The 15,914-nt window shown below is 33.0% G+C and overlaps 1 protein-coding gene across 1 annotated transcript; it reads left to right on the forward strand.

Annotated features, from left to right (window-relative positions):
* Positions 1 to 383: 383 nt before the first annotated feature.
* On the forward strand, positions 384 to 15,372 carry dlt (codanin-1 like protein dlt). Its single transcript, XM_089713331.1, has 16 exons — positions 384 to 526; positions 602 to 690; positions 1,603 to 3,054; positions 3,574 to 3,730; positions 4,234 to 4,331; positions 5,044 to 5,150; positions 5,737 to 5,939; positions 6,580 to 7,077; positions 7,622 to 7,801; positions 8,424 to 8,673; positions 9,107 to 9,249; positions 9,544 to 9,694; positions 9,984 to 10,127; positions 13,668 to 13,852; positions 14,492 to 14,627; positions 15,185 to 15,372. Exons 1-15 carry the CDS (start codon positions 440 to 442, stop codon positions 14,624 to 14,626), a joined length of 3,879 nt encoding a protein of 1,292 aa, XP_089569457.1. The 5' UTR covers positions 384 to 439; the 3' UTR covers position 14,627; positions 15,185 to 15,372.
* The last annotated feature ends 542 nt before the right edge of the window (positions 15,373 to 15,914 follow it).

Raw genomic sequence — 15,914 nt, forward strand, 5'->3', positions numbered from 1 at the left:
ATACATAAAATTTGCATTTTGACCACGAGGGGAAAGTCGAGTAACATACAGTGAACATACACAGAAATGTAGGGGTATAATAAATAATAAAAAAAAATAATTTAATAGGGTCGTTGGAATTATGAAAAAAAAAATCACTAACACGAACCTACACTATTTGGGAGTGATTGGAATTTTGTTTCGCATCAACTACACTACACGCTAGGTAAAGAATAGTAGTTTATGTAAACCCTCCAATAATATATAAGGAATTCAATAGGTACTTAGAATTCCTTAGTTTTTAGTACTGGCAATATTCCATATAAATGTCGTTTAGAAATCTGTGCCGAATCAAATGTCAAATAGATTTTTTAAATTTGACATTTGTCAATTGACATGGCCAACAATTTAGCGCGCAGTCTCGTAAATCGATCGAAAATAATACTTTTTGATAAAAAAAATGTCTGATACGATAATAGAAAGTGTCCTTTCGGGAAAATTAAATTGTGATCTATTAATTAAGTGGTTAAATGACGAGTCTATTGAGGTTTATAACCTTATATCTGTTTGTTATGGTCGTGTTCTCGATATCCATATCTAAGTTGCAATTATTTAATTTCAGGGCGCGCCGGAAGACTGTATATTATATTGCTGTAATAGGAACGAATTTGTGGCTTATTTCCTGTCTTTTTTACGGATTCAAACTGATGCGTGAGTGTTATATTTAATATTTAAAGTTGACACAATTTAAAACTTTGTTTAAAGAAAATCAAACGTTACCAAGTGTATAAAGTTTAAGTAGCACAGGTTTTAATAAACAAGAAGTATTAAAGAACCTGTATTATTTCTACTTGTATGTTTAAAATTATTTAAAAATCTATGTTATAGTTTCTTTCATACCTTAAATGTTAATCAATGAATGTTTGCACCTGTCTAAGCATATGGCTCCCATACACGCAACATTATACCGAAAAGATTTTCCTGTACAGGTAAATCTGTGCAGGTAGACTGGAGTGTGTCACTTTGCTCAGAAAGCTAATACTGAAAAAGCTCCCCATCTTTTTGGGTGGAGCCATTAATTAAGAGAAGAAGAAGAAAAAGCTCTTTCATTGCCAGAAAGACTTTATTAAAGAAGCCATTTTGCATGTAGAACAAACATATTGATGTAATTTTTGTTTTTGCATTTAAACATTCAATTATCTATACTAATATTATAAAGCTGAAGAGTTTGTTTGTTTGAACGTGCTAATCTCAGGAAACTACTGGTCCGATTTGAAAAATTCTTTCGGTGTCAGATAGCCCATTCATCGAGGAAGGCTATAGGCTATATATCATCACGCTAAGACCAACAGGAGCGCAGCCATGTGGGTGAAATCGCGGAGCGCAGCTAGTCTTTAATATAAGGAAATTTTAATTAGCTTACTGCCCGCGGCCTCACCCACTGTGACTAAAACCTAATAATTTGTATATATAAACCTTCCTCTTCAATTATTCTATCTATTAGAAAAACCGCATAAAAATCTGTTACATAGTTTTAAAGATTAAGCATGCATAGGGATATAGGGATAGAGAAAGCGACTTTATACTATGTAGTGATAATAAATTAAAAACATTTCCTTTCAGAATTTTACAAACGAACAACAGTGGCTTACAAGTACTCAATCAGACACCAGACAAATCGTTGAGTCAACGAAAGCACCATCGCTCCATCAGCGATCCTACTTGCGAAAATGACAGATCAAGTGACAATCTCACGGTCAAAACTGACCGTAAAACGGACGAATCGCCGAATCGTGATAAGAAAAAGCAAAAAAGACGTGTCAAAACAAAACTGTTTACAGATGAAAAGACGAACAATCAATCTCTTCTATCCAACCAATCGTCAGATGAATCCAGATTGAGTATAGGAGTTGAAAGAATAGTACTATGTAGTACGCCAATGAAAAATGGATTTAAACCGGACACTAGTTTTGTTACCAGCCCTGTAACTCCTACGTCCAAAAGCTTCAGTGAAAGATGCGATACGCCTCGTCTCTCCCGGCATTCCCGGTCACAAGATAAAAGCATAAATTTCGGAGACTATCTCGTTACCGCAACGAAAAGTTCCAAAAAGAAACGGTCAAGCCAAAAGAACACTTCAAATGAAGACGTTAAAGTTGATTTGGACTTGAGCAACTCGGAGATGTTCCCAGAGATTGGGGCAAGGAAGGCTAGCTCTCTACGCTCAGAAAGAAGGAGGATAAATCCCACAAATATTGACAAAAGCGTTGGACAGAAGAGCGTTTCGTTAAACAGTTTTAGCGAAGCTTTCCAACAGCCTCCGTTAGCGTTGGAAGATAACTTAGCTTTCAAACCGAAGTTACAGCCAAAGGAAACGTCTAAAAACTTTGACGCAGAGCGTAATATATTACGACAAGAGAGACACAAGTTGATGGAAAAATTCAATATTTTAAATACTAACGTGGCTCCGAAAGTTACGCCGACGATCAAAATTATGCAACGGGACACGATAGAGAAAAAACCTAGTAAATGTAGTTATGAAGAGGCAGACATTGCTAAAGTAGTTTATAAGGAGCAAATTGACATATTAATCGATATATATGACGTTTTATTTAAGAACAATCTCATTCTAAGTGTCAATACGGAGATATACTTTCTTATATCAATTCTATTAATGAAACAAGAGGAAAATGATTATAAACTGAACGAATCTCAAATGAATGACAATTTAGAGAAATGTATACTCAAAAGTATACACAATAGCACATATTTTTCAGTGAAATCGCTGTGGAATCTACGGTTAGTGTTAGAAGTGATATTAGATAAAAACGCCTTGAAGACGTTGGGTGAAAATAAAAAAGTGCGGGGTTTTTTCCCGGATTTAGCCAAGTTTTTATTAAATTCGTACGGTTTGAAATGTGAAGCTGATAGTGAAAGGAAACCAATACAAGAGGATCGATGTTCGAACGGCATTGTTTGTTTTAACTTGGAGACGGACAATGCTGATAATTTTCCGTCGTTGCTGAGCTTTCAGAATTTTAAGAAACAGAGAGACATGTTTTATGAGATATTGCGGTGAGTGATTTAGTTTGTTACGTAATTTTTATCTTATAATAGTTCTTTTTTAATTGTTTACAACTTTAAGTCAGTCTTTTGGCATCAGTATAATGTTAAATTTGTATTTAAGCTTTTAATTTTCTGTCTGTCTATACTAAATTTTCTTAGTGTCAAATAAATGAAATCTATAATGTAAAAATGAATCGCAAAATGCATTTGTAAGCACATAACTCGAGAACGTCTGAACCGATTTCGTAAATTCTTTTTTTATAATATACCTTGAAGTACGAGGATGGTTCTTATGGAGAGAAAACGTAAACACGGGAGAAGCCGGGGCGGACCGCTAGTTCAATCTTAATATATATAAATCTCGCGTCACAATGTTTGTCCTCAATGGACTCCTAAACCACTTAACCGATAATAAAATTCGCACACCATGTGCAGTTTGATCCAACTTGAGAGATAGGATAGTTTAAACATGTAGGTAACACGGGCGAAGCCGGGGCGGACCGCTAGTATGATATATTTCTATTTCAGATGGTACCAAGACAGCCAATCCCAAGGTAGTTCAACGTCCACTCTCCGTCCGCGTATTAAGTCATTATTGTCTAGTGGACATAGTGCAGCTAACCACGCCCATCTAGCCGCACTGTGCACACGTGTGCTAGTTGAATGTGACCCGCCAGCTGTACAGGTGATTATATTATAAAATATTTAGCGCCTAAAAATAATGTGGGGATTTCAGGCTATCTATTGGTGATATAGAGAAAAACATATAACACGTATAAAATTAACACATATACACATAGTCTATAGTGTGTAACACTATATACTTACTATGTATAAATATATATACCATAACATAGAAAAATGGGGTTTTATGTAAAAAATAAAAATACAGAATAACAAGCAACAATGAACAAATAAAAAAGAGCGTGTGTGCCCTACACACGTGTCAGAAGTGAAACTTCTTTGGCAAGATTACCAAAATCGTCGCCTTACAACATGACGGTATTGCCATGAAATTATACTTTTGGAGTAAGGCGACGATTTTGGTATCTTTGAATTTTGTTAAAGAAGTTTCTCTTCTGCCACGTGCTCGGCACACACGCTCTTTTTTTAAACTATATTTAAGATTATTTCTCAACCATTTCAAATAGATAAAAAATAATATTATCTATAAATAAAATATTTCAGGAATCGAAACTACACAAGCTACAGCGACGTCTAACTTGTCCCGCGGCACCCGAGTCGCATCGGTTACCGCATTTCACCGATAAAGAGATGTTTTATAAGTAAGTATTTAAATTTAATACCATTAACATGAATTAATAAATTAATGAAAATCCTTTAAAATGGTTATTAGTTTTGGAAAAATGTCTTAAAATACAGAAAAGATTTAACGGTGACATAAGCATAAAATGCACTATATCTATTACTATGTCTATACGCTATTTATAAATTCTATTAATAATATGTATTTGAACTGAATTTTCTGATTCAGTCTATAATTTCTTCGACACTTGTGTATTTATTTATTTATTTAAAAAAAGGCTTACCAACCAGATACATAATTTTTGTTCAAACAATTCAAAATTAACTTAAAATAAACATTAGTATTTACGTATATAAATTACAGGGAGGCACCGCTTTAGAATTTATTTATTATAAAACACAAGAAAGTACATACCTACTAGATGCATAAGAAAATTTGATTTTACAAAAAAACAACTTAAACTTACACTTTGACACTTACACTTACGCTATAAATTTTTAATTATTATTTCTTACATAAACATTTTAATTGTGTACAGTGTACACGATAGTGTACTTTTACACATATAATTATTGTACTTACACTTGCACTCATAGAAAGAAAGAAAACATTTATTTTCAGCACACAACAATAATATTTATACTTACACTTACATCAACACTTACACTTACACCAAAACTTACACTTATAATTATAATTATAAAAAACTTATAAAAATAATTTATTTTCAGAGAATTCATAATACACGCTGACAACGAGAGCTTCAGAGTACATTTAAAAGACGCCATTGCATCAGAAATAATTTCTCTCGACTCTAAACCGCTTTGCAGTGAAACTTGTAAGTAAAACTTTACTTTCTTTTATAAATTTCCAAAAAAGATGAGAAATATACAAAATGAAAATATATTTGTACTGTAACTTTTACAAATTATATTATAATTTGAATATTTAAATTTGCCAACTGAACGTTAAAAAGACATATAATTTATGGCTGACTAGCTTTCCGCCCGCGGCTTCGCCCGCTTTGTCTAAAACATAATAAATTATATACTGAAACCTTCCTCTTGAATCACTCTATCTATTAAAAAAAACCGCATCAAAATCCGTTGCGTAGTTTTAAAGATTTAAGCATACATAGGGACAGAGAAAGCGACTTGTTTTATACTATGTAGTGATTTGTTACTCAAATCGAACTAATTTGTAATTTTTATGAATAAAAATAAATAAACTATAAAACTGGGCAACATTCATCTTTCAAATAAATTTTTATATTTTTATATGTGAAAATGAATGCAGCGAAATTGCAAGTAAAACAAAATCAAAAGTAGTATTTCTCCTTAGTGACATATAGCAATTATTTAAATGAAATAGAACCAAAATTATTAGGATTTCTATCATATTAAAATTTTATTTTTTATTTTTAGCAAATGGTTTCGACATTTCCCGGGAATTTCTCCAACTTTCCAAAAAGTTGGGTACCCTATCCAAGTTCCTAGGGTACCTTATGTCACTACCATACACACAAACAAGTGATATAGCAATAAAAACAGGGAATATAGGACAGAAAGATTTATATAATGTGCCGAAGGAAAAAGTACTGGAAAATAATGTCGCTTTGAGAAATTATGTAAGTATTTTTGGTTTTAAAATAGAGAAAATTGGGAAAAAATGTATGAAATTTCCAAAATATATTTGTGTAAAAGAAAATGACAAACACATTGATTACTTTCAATCTTACTGCTGTATTTTGTTATTTGTCTCATCTTAATAATAACCTTAATATCTTAATAATAAAATATAAGAACTTTTATAATATATTGTATGACTAGCTTCCGCCCGCGGCTTCGCCCGCGTGGTGTTTTGATAAAAGGTAGCCTATGTTCTTTCTCAAGGTCTAAAGATTGTCTGTGCCAAATTTCATCAAAATCGGTTGAGAGGTTTAAGCGGGAAAGCATAACAGACAGACAGACAGAGTTACTTTCGCATTTATAATATTATTAGTAGGGATTACGAATATGTGCAAAAAAAATAACACTAACGCTATGTTTTTGTTAACATAATCTCTTTTATATATACAAAATTCTTGTGTCACACATACTTCTCCGAAACGGCTGGACCGAATCTCATAAAGTTTAACTTTTTAGCACAGTTGCGTGGCAAAAATACTCTTAATAATATAAAAATTGACAAATAATGGTATTAGATCTATATGAACATATAACCTCTGTTGTATCTCAAGCATTTAATATTATTTCTATATTTTTCAGAGTCAACCAAACATCGACATAATAGGGTTATTAAAATCAGCATACGAAAATAACAGACTATGTATAACCCTACCTTGGATAGTACACTATCTATCGATGTTAGACTACACATCACTACGCATCAATTACTATCGACAATTATTAAAAATAATCTTCTTCATATACGAAAAGAAGTTAAAAGACCTCAAAAAAATAACAAATATATTCCTAAAATCTATTCTCGGCTGGTTATTCGATTTACCGCACTTTCCTCGCGAGTTAGTCCACGATAGAATCGACTTAGACTATCGAACGAATAGTGATGTGCCGATCGATTCGATGGATATTATCGATGAAGTTGTTTTGTTCGAATTGTGCCCGTTTTTGAAGGATATTAACGTGCTTTTGTCTTGTAAAGTGATGGGGGAAAAAGATGTCGGTAGTTTTAGGCATATAACGCCTGTTAATCTTAGTTTGAATAGTGAGGATCGAATGAGGAATAAGGAGAAGGAAATACAGGTGAGATACTTATGTTTATTTTATTGATAAATATTTGATTCAACGTTTTTAAATAAATTGATTTACTGTATGTATTTTTTTCCAAAGAAAAAAAAATTCTTGGGGTCTGGTGGTCTTGTCTGATAATAAATTTGATATCTTATTTTCACTTTTTGACAAAAAATTTCATACATTATTTGTGATTTTAACTGACAATTGATAAATTAGCTAATTAGCTTATCCAGAAATTCTGACACTGGTCATTATTTTATTAAATATAGTACAAAATATATATTTTTATTGGATTCGAAATAATTACTAATTATATTGAATAAAGTTTTTATATGAATTGTTTAAAATTTTACAAATTACTATAGTAATATACCCAAAATTATTAAGCTATTGCATAGCTTCTATCGCGGGCCTTGAGCGCGGGGACCCAATACAGAAATTCCGTAACGAAAAAACCTCACGCTCCCCACTCCGACGGGCGCGGAGGTGTGGCTTGAAGGCAATAGCTTTACCGCGGCAATCCCCGAGTGACACACGTGTTTTTATTTTACAGTCGCGACTCGAAATGGAATTCCTCAAATCCCAACCATCGTCAACTCGACGTGTACTCGAATTGGTAGTCGAACGAGTAACATCGAGTTCGATAAAAGAGTTGGGCACATCACTAGTTAATGCGAGAAAGAGATGTCGGGAAATGGCTTGGCGAAGTGTGCAGGGAGTTAAAGAGGATAGGGTAAGTAGTTAAATTGTAGTGTAGTTATAGTAAGATTGTAGTTTGGGGAGCAGTAGTAAGCTTTTCTAGGAAAAGAGAGTTCAATAAAGAAGTTGGGCACTTCTTTCAAACTTTGTACACTTATCAAGGATCGGTCACAATACAATAATTGTGTGTTTATCTTATATTATCACTAGCTTACTGCCCGCCGCTTCGTCCGCTATGTCTAAAACTTAATAAATATATACAAAAATCTTCCTCTTGAATCACTCTATAGTCTATCTATTAAAAAAAATACGCATCAAAATCCGTTGTGTACTTTTAAGCATACAAAGGGACAGAGAAAGCGACTTTGTTTTATATTAGGTAGTGATATAGCATGTATTTTAGTCTTTTTGAAGTGAAACTTTTTTATCGGGGTTGGAAAAAATTGAGTGTAACATTTTTTCGTTACGCGTGACATTTATCCGTTACACGCCATCTTTTTCTTATCCCTACCACGCGTGATTCGACGTATTTCTGTAAAGTTGCATATAGTAAATACTTTTTTTGAAAAATAAGGTCATAAAGAAGTTTCACTTCTTATGTGTGTACACTAGTAAACGCACACATTTTTGAAATATATTTATTATTTTCTTTCCAGTCGGTCCTGCTTACCAACTTACAACATCTATACACAGACCAACTAACGCACTTACGGTCACTACCACTAAATCACACGCCCACTATCCGTGACCGTGTGAACTCAGCGCTAACCGCTTTATTGCCCACGACCATGACCATGACCACAAACATGACCACGAACATGACCATGACCGTGTTGCAAGCGTTAGCGGTTAAGGCGTGTACGGAGAGATTGGTTAAGTGGACGAATGAACATTGGAATAGCACGGGTAGGTTTTGAGTTTGAGTTTGAGTTGGGAATTTTTGTTTGAGTATTTTTTTTTATTGAGTTTTAATTTGAGTAAATTTTTCAACTTTAAAGTACATAGGTATAAGTTTTAATTTTGAGTGATTAATATGTATCTGTAGATAAAAGTTGAGTTTTTAAAATATAAGTTGAGTTGAAATGATTTGACTCAAAAGTTGAGTTTGAGATTGAGATGCTTTGAGAACAAATAGTTTGAATTTATAACGTAAATATAAAACAGCTTTGTTACATTTTGTATAAAAATTTATTTTAAGTCGAATGGAAATCATTTATTTTAATCAAAATTTGAGTTTGAGTAATTAAAGTTGAGTTTGACTAACAAAATACTTAATCTCAAGTTGAATTTGTGTCACTTATTTAACTTCTTGATAATAAAAACATTATTTGTTTTTCAGCTATATTATGTAAAGATATAAACGAAGAATTAAACACGCTTTTGGCGCTCGGTGAGAACTTCCAAACGCCCGTAACGGATAAACCGCCACCGGATGAGTTCACCGAATTCGATAGTCCCGCGTTTGCTATCATAACTTTGAAGGTTAGTTTTTTGTGGTTATGACTGATTTTAGATGTATTTTTAATAAATTTTCATCTATGCTTTATAAAAAAAAATGTATTCCAACTGTTTATCTCAAAAATAATAAATAAAAAATAAATTTGATTTGATCCTAGACGAATATATTCCACACTGTTTCAAAATCGTTTAAAAATATATTTTTTCACATTTTTCGTCACATTCTGCCATTTTTTGTCTCTTATCTTATTTTTTTTTACTTTCTCATAAAAAATTTTTTGTCTTTTTGTAAAATTTCCACCTTATTTCGTATTTTAGGAGCAAATCTGCCAACTTTTAGACGATATGCTCCCGGACTACACACCCTCTTTACAACAATGCGCTCGAGTCACAAACAACAACCCGTACTGCAGGCCGCCCGCTGTTAGAGCTATATTGCAACTTAGCGTGGATTTTGTTGTTGTTTTTGGTGAGATTTTTTGTGTTACTTGGGACATTTTTTATGTTTTTGGAAGATTTTTTGTCATTTAAAGTGTAAATTTGCCAGCTTCCTGACGACGAGCTGCTAGAATAAACAATAAATAGTTGTGTAATTTTCCCTTCCGTAAAGCCAAGCCATATTATCCGATGGTGTGATTTTTTTTATTGTTGTAATTTTTTTTGAGACATTTTTTTCGTGTTCGAAACGTCGGGAAAATAATATAATGAATAAATCGCATTTAAATTCCGTTAAAAAGTCTTTAATTTATAAATTTCAGTGAGCAAAAATCCAGAGCACGTGACGGACAAACTGCTATCAATGTTAGAAGTTATATGGAACAACTGTTGTCCCGACCGACCGCAGCAAGAGAGTGAGTGGGACGGAGATAGAGATCTAGAGAAGAGTGGGAATGAGAGTAAAGGTGAGATAGAGTGAGATAGATAGATTTTGTGCATATGTGTTCGGAATAGATAAAATAATTAAATGGTCACACTGATAGCGGAAACGCGATGTATTCAATTGGTGAGGCGACTACCTCACCTGGTGAGGGAGCAGCATTCATATTAATTATTGTCGCATTCTATCGGGGTCCGCCAATCGCGCCGCTAGCGTGAAGTCGTGTTTTTAGTGTTATTACCGGTCGCCTCGGAAGTTATTTACGCGCGCATCGGAGCGTGTCGTCGATTGTTTTACGTGCTGAACACGTAGTAAATTAGTAAAATCGGCCCGCGGAATTCTTAATTGTACTTTTTATTGATATTGGTAATCACGCGCTGACCGCGAGTTTTATGTGACAAGTGAGGTGTAATGGCGACGTCGTGTGCCTGGCAGCAGTGGTGACTATACACATTAGATTGTCTCTTTTCTTTTATTTTATCTTATGTAATTTAAATTATTCCCGTAATTATAGTTTCTCCTCCCCAAAGGGTACCCTATTGTTTTGACTAATTGACTGACCGACACACCACATATTTACGGAAGCAGCGCACGAGACTTCAGGTATGTACTCAGGATGTATTGCTATTGTGATTGTATTATGGTAGCAGAGCAAAATAAATAACAAACATAATTCGTTGATATACAGAGCGTGGTTGATCGCCGACCACTGGGTTTTTTGGGTAAAACATAACAGTATGTATAAAATGGATTAGTAATATGTATTCAAAATCAAACATTTATTTATTCAATAAGACATCTTCTAGAAGCACTTTTGAATCGTCATTACATATTTGTAACATTTACCACCGATTCGGAAAGCAGTATCTATGGAGAAGAACCGGCAAGAAACTCCATAGTTGCTCTTTTATGAATGCATATATAAGTGTATGTATTTATTATTTATGTAGTTATGTATGTCTTACCTACCTCCTCCTTTATTACTTCACACAGTGGGTTGCCTGGAAGAGATCACTCTATAGTGATAAGGCCGCCCTATGTGCTAGTCTAAACTATAAGTTTCAGTTTTAAGTAATAATAGAAATATGTTTACCAGCATAATAAAGTGTAATAAATAAAAAAAATAAAAATTAATTTATGTAGCTTTGTCTTTTCTGGGGTGCCTGGTAGAGATCGCTGCTAGCGATAAGACTTTCTGTTTATTAAGTTTTGAAGTAAAACTTCTTTAGGCGCGACTAGGGAGTAACTCAGATTTTTTTTCTGACGGAAGTAACGCTTACTATAGTCTGCGTAGTTTCCGCCATTTAAAAATAATAATTCTGATTGGTTGTAAGTATATGTCATATACTACACGCTTCTTGACTTATACGCCAGCTAGTGGCAAATATCATAATCAATTAGGATTATTTATTTTCAAATTTTCAAACGGATCAATTGTGAATAGCAAAGTGAATGAAAAATTCAACAGTTTTAAAAACATTATTTTAAATTGCAAAATTTTTTGAAAATCTCTAAATATACTTGTTTATTTATTACTTTTAAAATAAGTAAATTAAAAATAAAAATAAACATGTTGCGGATTATAATCAATCTATTTTAAATATTGCTGAAGACAAAGTAGTATCCATAGCAACAGATATGTATATAGGTTGTCATTCAGTTGAACAAGAAGCATATGTACGCCAACAATTTCATAAAATGTCAGTTATTGATACAGGAGGATCGCCTTATGAAATCATATTAGTTCTTAACAAATTTTACATTATTACAACCAATATTGATGTATCTGATGGCTTAGCCAACGGTTGTGTTGGAAAGTTAGTGTATATTGAACGTGATGACAGTGATAACATCATACGCTTATGGCTTGAGTTTCCTGGTAAGATAGGAGAGAAAATTAGGAAAAAAGCTGCCCATCATATTCAAACTCTAAACATTAGTAGAACAGCAGTCCCAATTTTACGAAGATCGTCATCTGTACCAATGAATAGAAATAAGACAATATTTGCAAAGAGAAATCACTTTCCATTAGTATCTGCTTGTGCGCTTACAATACATAAGTCTCAAGGTGGTACTTTTGATCAAATCGTTTATGAATACAATAAAAGTCACAGTCAGCAGCTGTTATATGTAGCATTATCACGAGTAATAAATGGATTGTTCATTGTCTCAAACACCGATGACAACAAATTTTATCATGGAAGAAAGCGTCCAGGGGGAATAGTTGATTTACAGTGTGAATTTGAAAGACTTTCAAATTCTCGCCTAATAACACAACAGGAAGAATTATATAACCTTTAAATGAGAGTAACATTACACTATTTTCCTTCAACTGCCAAAGTTTACGTGCTCATGTTTCTGATCTGAATGATAAAGTATTAAAAAGGTCCACATTGCTGTTATTTTCCGAAACTTGGATGAAAAATGACGAACAAATTCTTATTGAAAATTTTTATTGCGTTACCCAATACAAACGACCCAACTCAACTGCTGGTGGAGTAGCTGTATATCATTCATCTACAGATACACGGAACAATGTAATACCAATTCAAAATATTTCACCAACTATATTATCACAAATTTCCGATGAGGTTTCACAAATTGGTGACATCGCCTTGGTTCGATGTGTTAATACGAATGACCAACCTGTGATTATCGTTGTTATTTATATTTCTACAAATACTAGCCTGACAAATATCATAAAATTTATTCATCAGCAATTACTTCACTTCACAATTGAAGGTTCTCGACTTTTAAATAGTAATTATCATGAATTACCGATGATTCTAACTGGAGATTTTAATGTTAATTTTCGCTCTCAGGAATCTCAGCCGTTAATTGATTTTTTAGAAGAAAAATTTGATTTATCTATGAATACTTCTCGACTTCATTCAACAACGCGTTTCGGTACAACGATAGATGCTGTATTTTCAAGAAAAGTAGCAAATTTAGAGAGTAAAATTTATGTTTCACATTATAGTTACCACAAACCTATAATTTCGTACGTAAGAAATTATGATGACATTCAATTACCTGTTTCGAATGAATAATATTAATATAACATTTAAATAATCTTTGTAAAGCACATGAATAATAAATATAATTAAATTATAATATAATATTTATTTATTTAAGTTAATATTTAATCATTTCAGTGATATATGTCGTCAACGCCAAAGAAGTTTTACTTCAATCGCGCGTAAAGGTTACACGCACACACTTTTTTTAATTAATTATTATATTGTTGAGCATTTCAAAATGTAGGATACATATACATATAATAAAATATGGAATACAATAAATATTTTTATTCATTCATATATGATTATAGTCTTTAAAAAAATTCGGATGTATAAAGCATTTTTCTATTCTTTATAAATTTATATTTATAGAGCATTTGAATGTTATAAATTAAAAATTAGTGGAATTCCATTGCTGGGCCCGCAGGGCGCAGCTTGGGCACAGCTTGCTCTCACACTATAACAATTTGTGTTTTTTTCGTACTTTTTTGTGTGTTTTCTCTACTATTTCTGTTTTGACACATCTCCTTTAAATATTCCACCAGATGACTCGAATCTCGGGCACTTTTCGCGCATACTAAGCCCCCGCAACGTCACCATGCTGGGCCAGCATGGCGCAGCTTGGGCACAGCTCGCTCGTGTTCTACTGCGCTTGCTGGCTGGCCGGTATCTGAGTGAAGGGTCCCTTACTGAACAGTGCTTGGCTGTTTATAGACAGGATTGGCCGCAGGTAAGTTAAAAAAATGTGTGCGTGTACTAGTGTACACACGTAAGAAGTTAAACTTCTTTATGACCTTATTTTTCAAAAAAATAATTTACTATATGCAACTTTAACTATGTCATGCTTAACGAAAAAATGTTACACTAAATTTTTTTCCAACCCCGATAAAGAAGTTTTACTTCAAAAATGTCTTTCGCCAGTCCGAAGCGGATGGCTGACTAACTCGTGTCTTGAGTCACCCGTGATCCCGCCAGAGCAATCGAATTTATTCTACTCTATCACTTTTTTGTGTCTAAAGGACAGACGCGGGTTTGAATCCCGCCTCGTGATCGATTTTTGACAAAAAATCTGTTTCTGTTCAATCTATTTGAATGTTATAAAAAAAGACGGGTTGCACTGGGGGAGCGCCGGCAGAAGTGAAAACTTGATTATTAACGTTGAGCATGTTTGATATTTTGGAATGGTATCCGTCTTACGCTTTTTCGATCAGGTCACGTGTCCTGACGCGAGTTTAACATTTTATACCCATTACAGAAAAAGTGCTCAACGCCGCTAAACAAGTTTTCACTTCAAAAACATACCGGCTGAATTGATAACCTCCTTTTTTTGAAGTCGGTTAAAAACTAAATATTAATCTATATTTCACAGAACACACTAGAACAACTGTCCGCGTGTATGAAATCGGTGTCAGCACAATGGCGCTCGTCGACCGGCAAGTTTGCGCTGTTTCTTGATTTCCTTGCTGATTACTGTGGGAATATGGACTTTGATATCATGGAATAAGGTAACTTTCTCCTTGTATATGTATTGCAAAATTCGATGCGTTGAGGTTTTGTGTTTCAAAATGTAGTGTTCAAATGTTTCAAAGGTACAGGCTATAATACTACCGAATTCTGCGGGAATATGGACTTTGATATTATGGAATAAGGTGCGTTTTTGTTTGTACTATATTATATTATAAGTTGAGGTTTTGTGTTTCAAATCTGCTGTAAAATTTCGTTTCGTTGATGTTTTATGTTTCAAAATGTTACTTCCTTGTCGACTACTACGGGAATATGATCTTTGATATAATGGAATAAGCTGGGTTTTAGGTTGTGTTCAAACTTCGTTGAGGTTTTGTGTTTCAAATCTGTTGTAAAATATCGTTTCGTTGATGTTTTGTGTTTTGTCATATATTGGCTATAGATTGCCATGTATAAAAATTATTCTATAAAATTAAATTATTAATTAAATCATACTACAGAATATATCTTAAAAATTTTGTGCATAAAGTTGCGTTTTTTAAGCAACTTGAACTTACGTAATTGTAATTTTAATTTTATATTGTTTTCTTGTTTGCAGATCGGTTACATCTAATGGAATGTGGTATCGGACTGAATAAAAAGAAGACGAAAACGAATACTATTTATTAAAGTAAATTATTAACATTGAGTTACCATGTACTACGTAACTAGAGAGGCCATCGCTACTACACTATTTGTAACACGAGTTAGAGTCAATCGTCTCAAACTCAATTTTTTTTTACATTGTTTTTGTTACATTGGTTTTAATTGATAAGTTTATTCATATTTTTTAATAAGATAAACAATATTTATTTGTTACATTGATTGGTTTTAATTTATAAGTAATAAGAGGCAGAATATCTACAAAGTGTATGACTCACTCGCTTGTCGCACAGATTTTGTTCATGGTGTCCTCTCTATACGTAGTATTAATACATCAATGATTATTAATAGTATTTTTATGTTACAGCAAAAGTTAGTTTTTTGCGTTTTGTACATTTGTATAGAATTACGTTATATTTATGTATTAGTCAGTTCAATAAAGAAACGAATCTTCAATGGCGGCCAAAGCTGACTTTGACAGATGGTAGGATCATCAAAAAAGAAAATAAAAATAACGTAAATTGATAATTATTTTATTAATTATTTCAAATTGTTTGTTGACAAACTTTTTTGTTACTGTATTTTTGTATTTATATGAATTATCATATTTACGTATACAGAATGTAATAAAATCCCCATAATACTTGTAATAAGCCCATAAAACTGAACAACTTTTCCCAAAGAAC

This window comes from Colias philodice, chromosome 30 (assembly GCF_061535455.1).
Source record: "Colias philodice isolate Cphi_HAF_F1 chromosome 30, ilColPhil1 Martin Lab GWU primary, whole genome shotgun sequence".
NCBI lineage: Eukaryota > Metazoa > Arthropoda > Insecta > Lepidoptera > Pieridae > Colias > Colias philodice.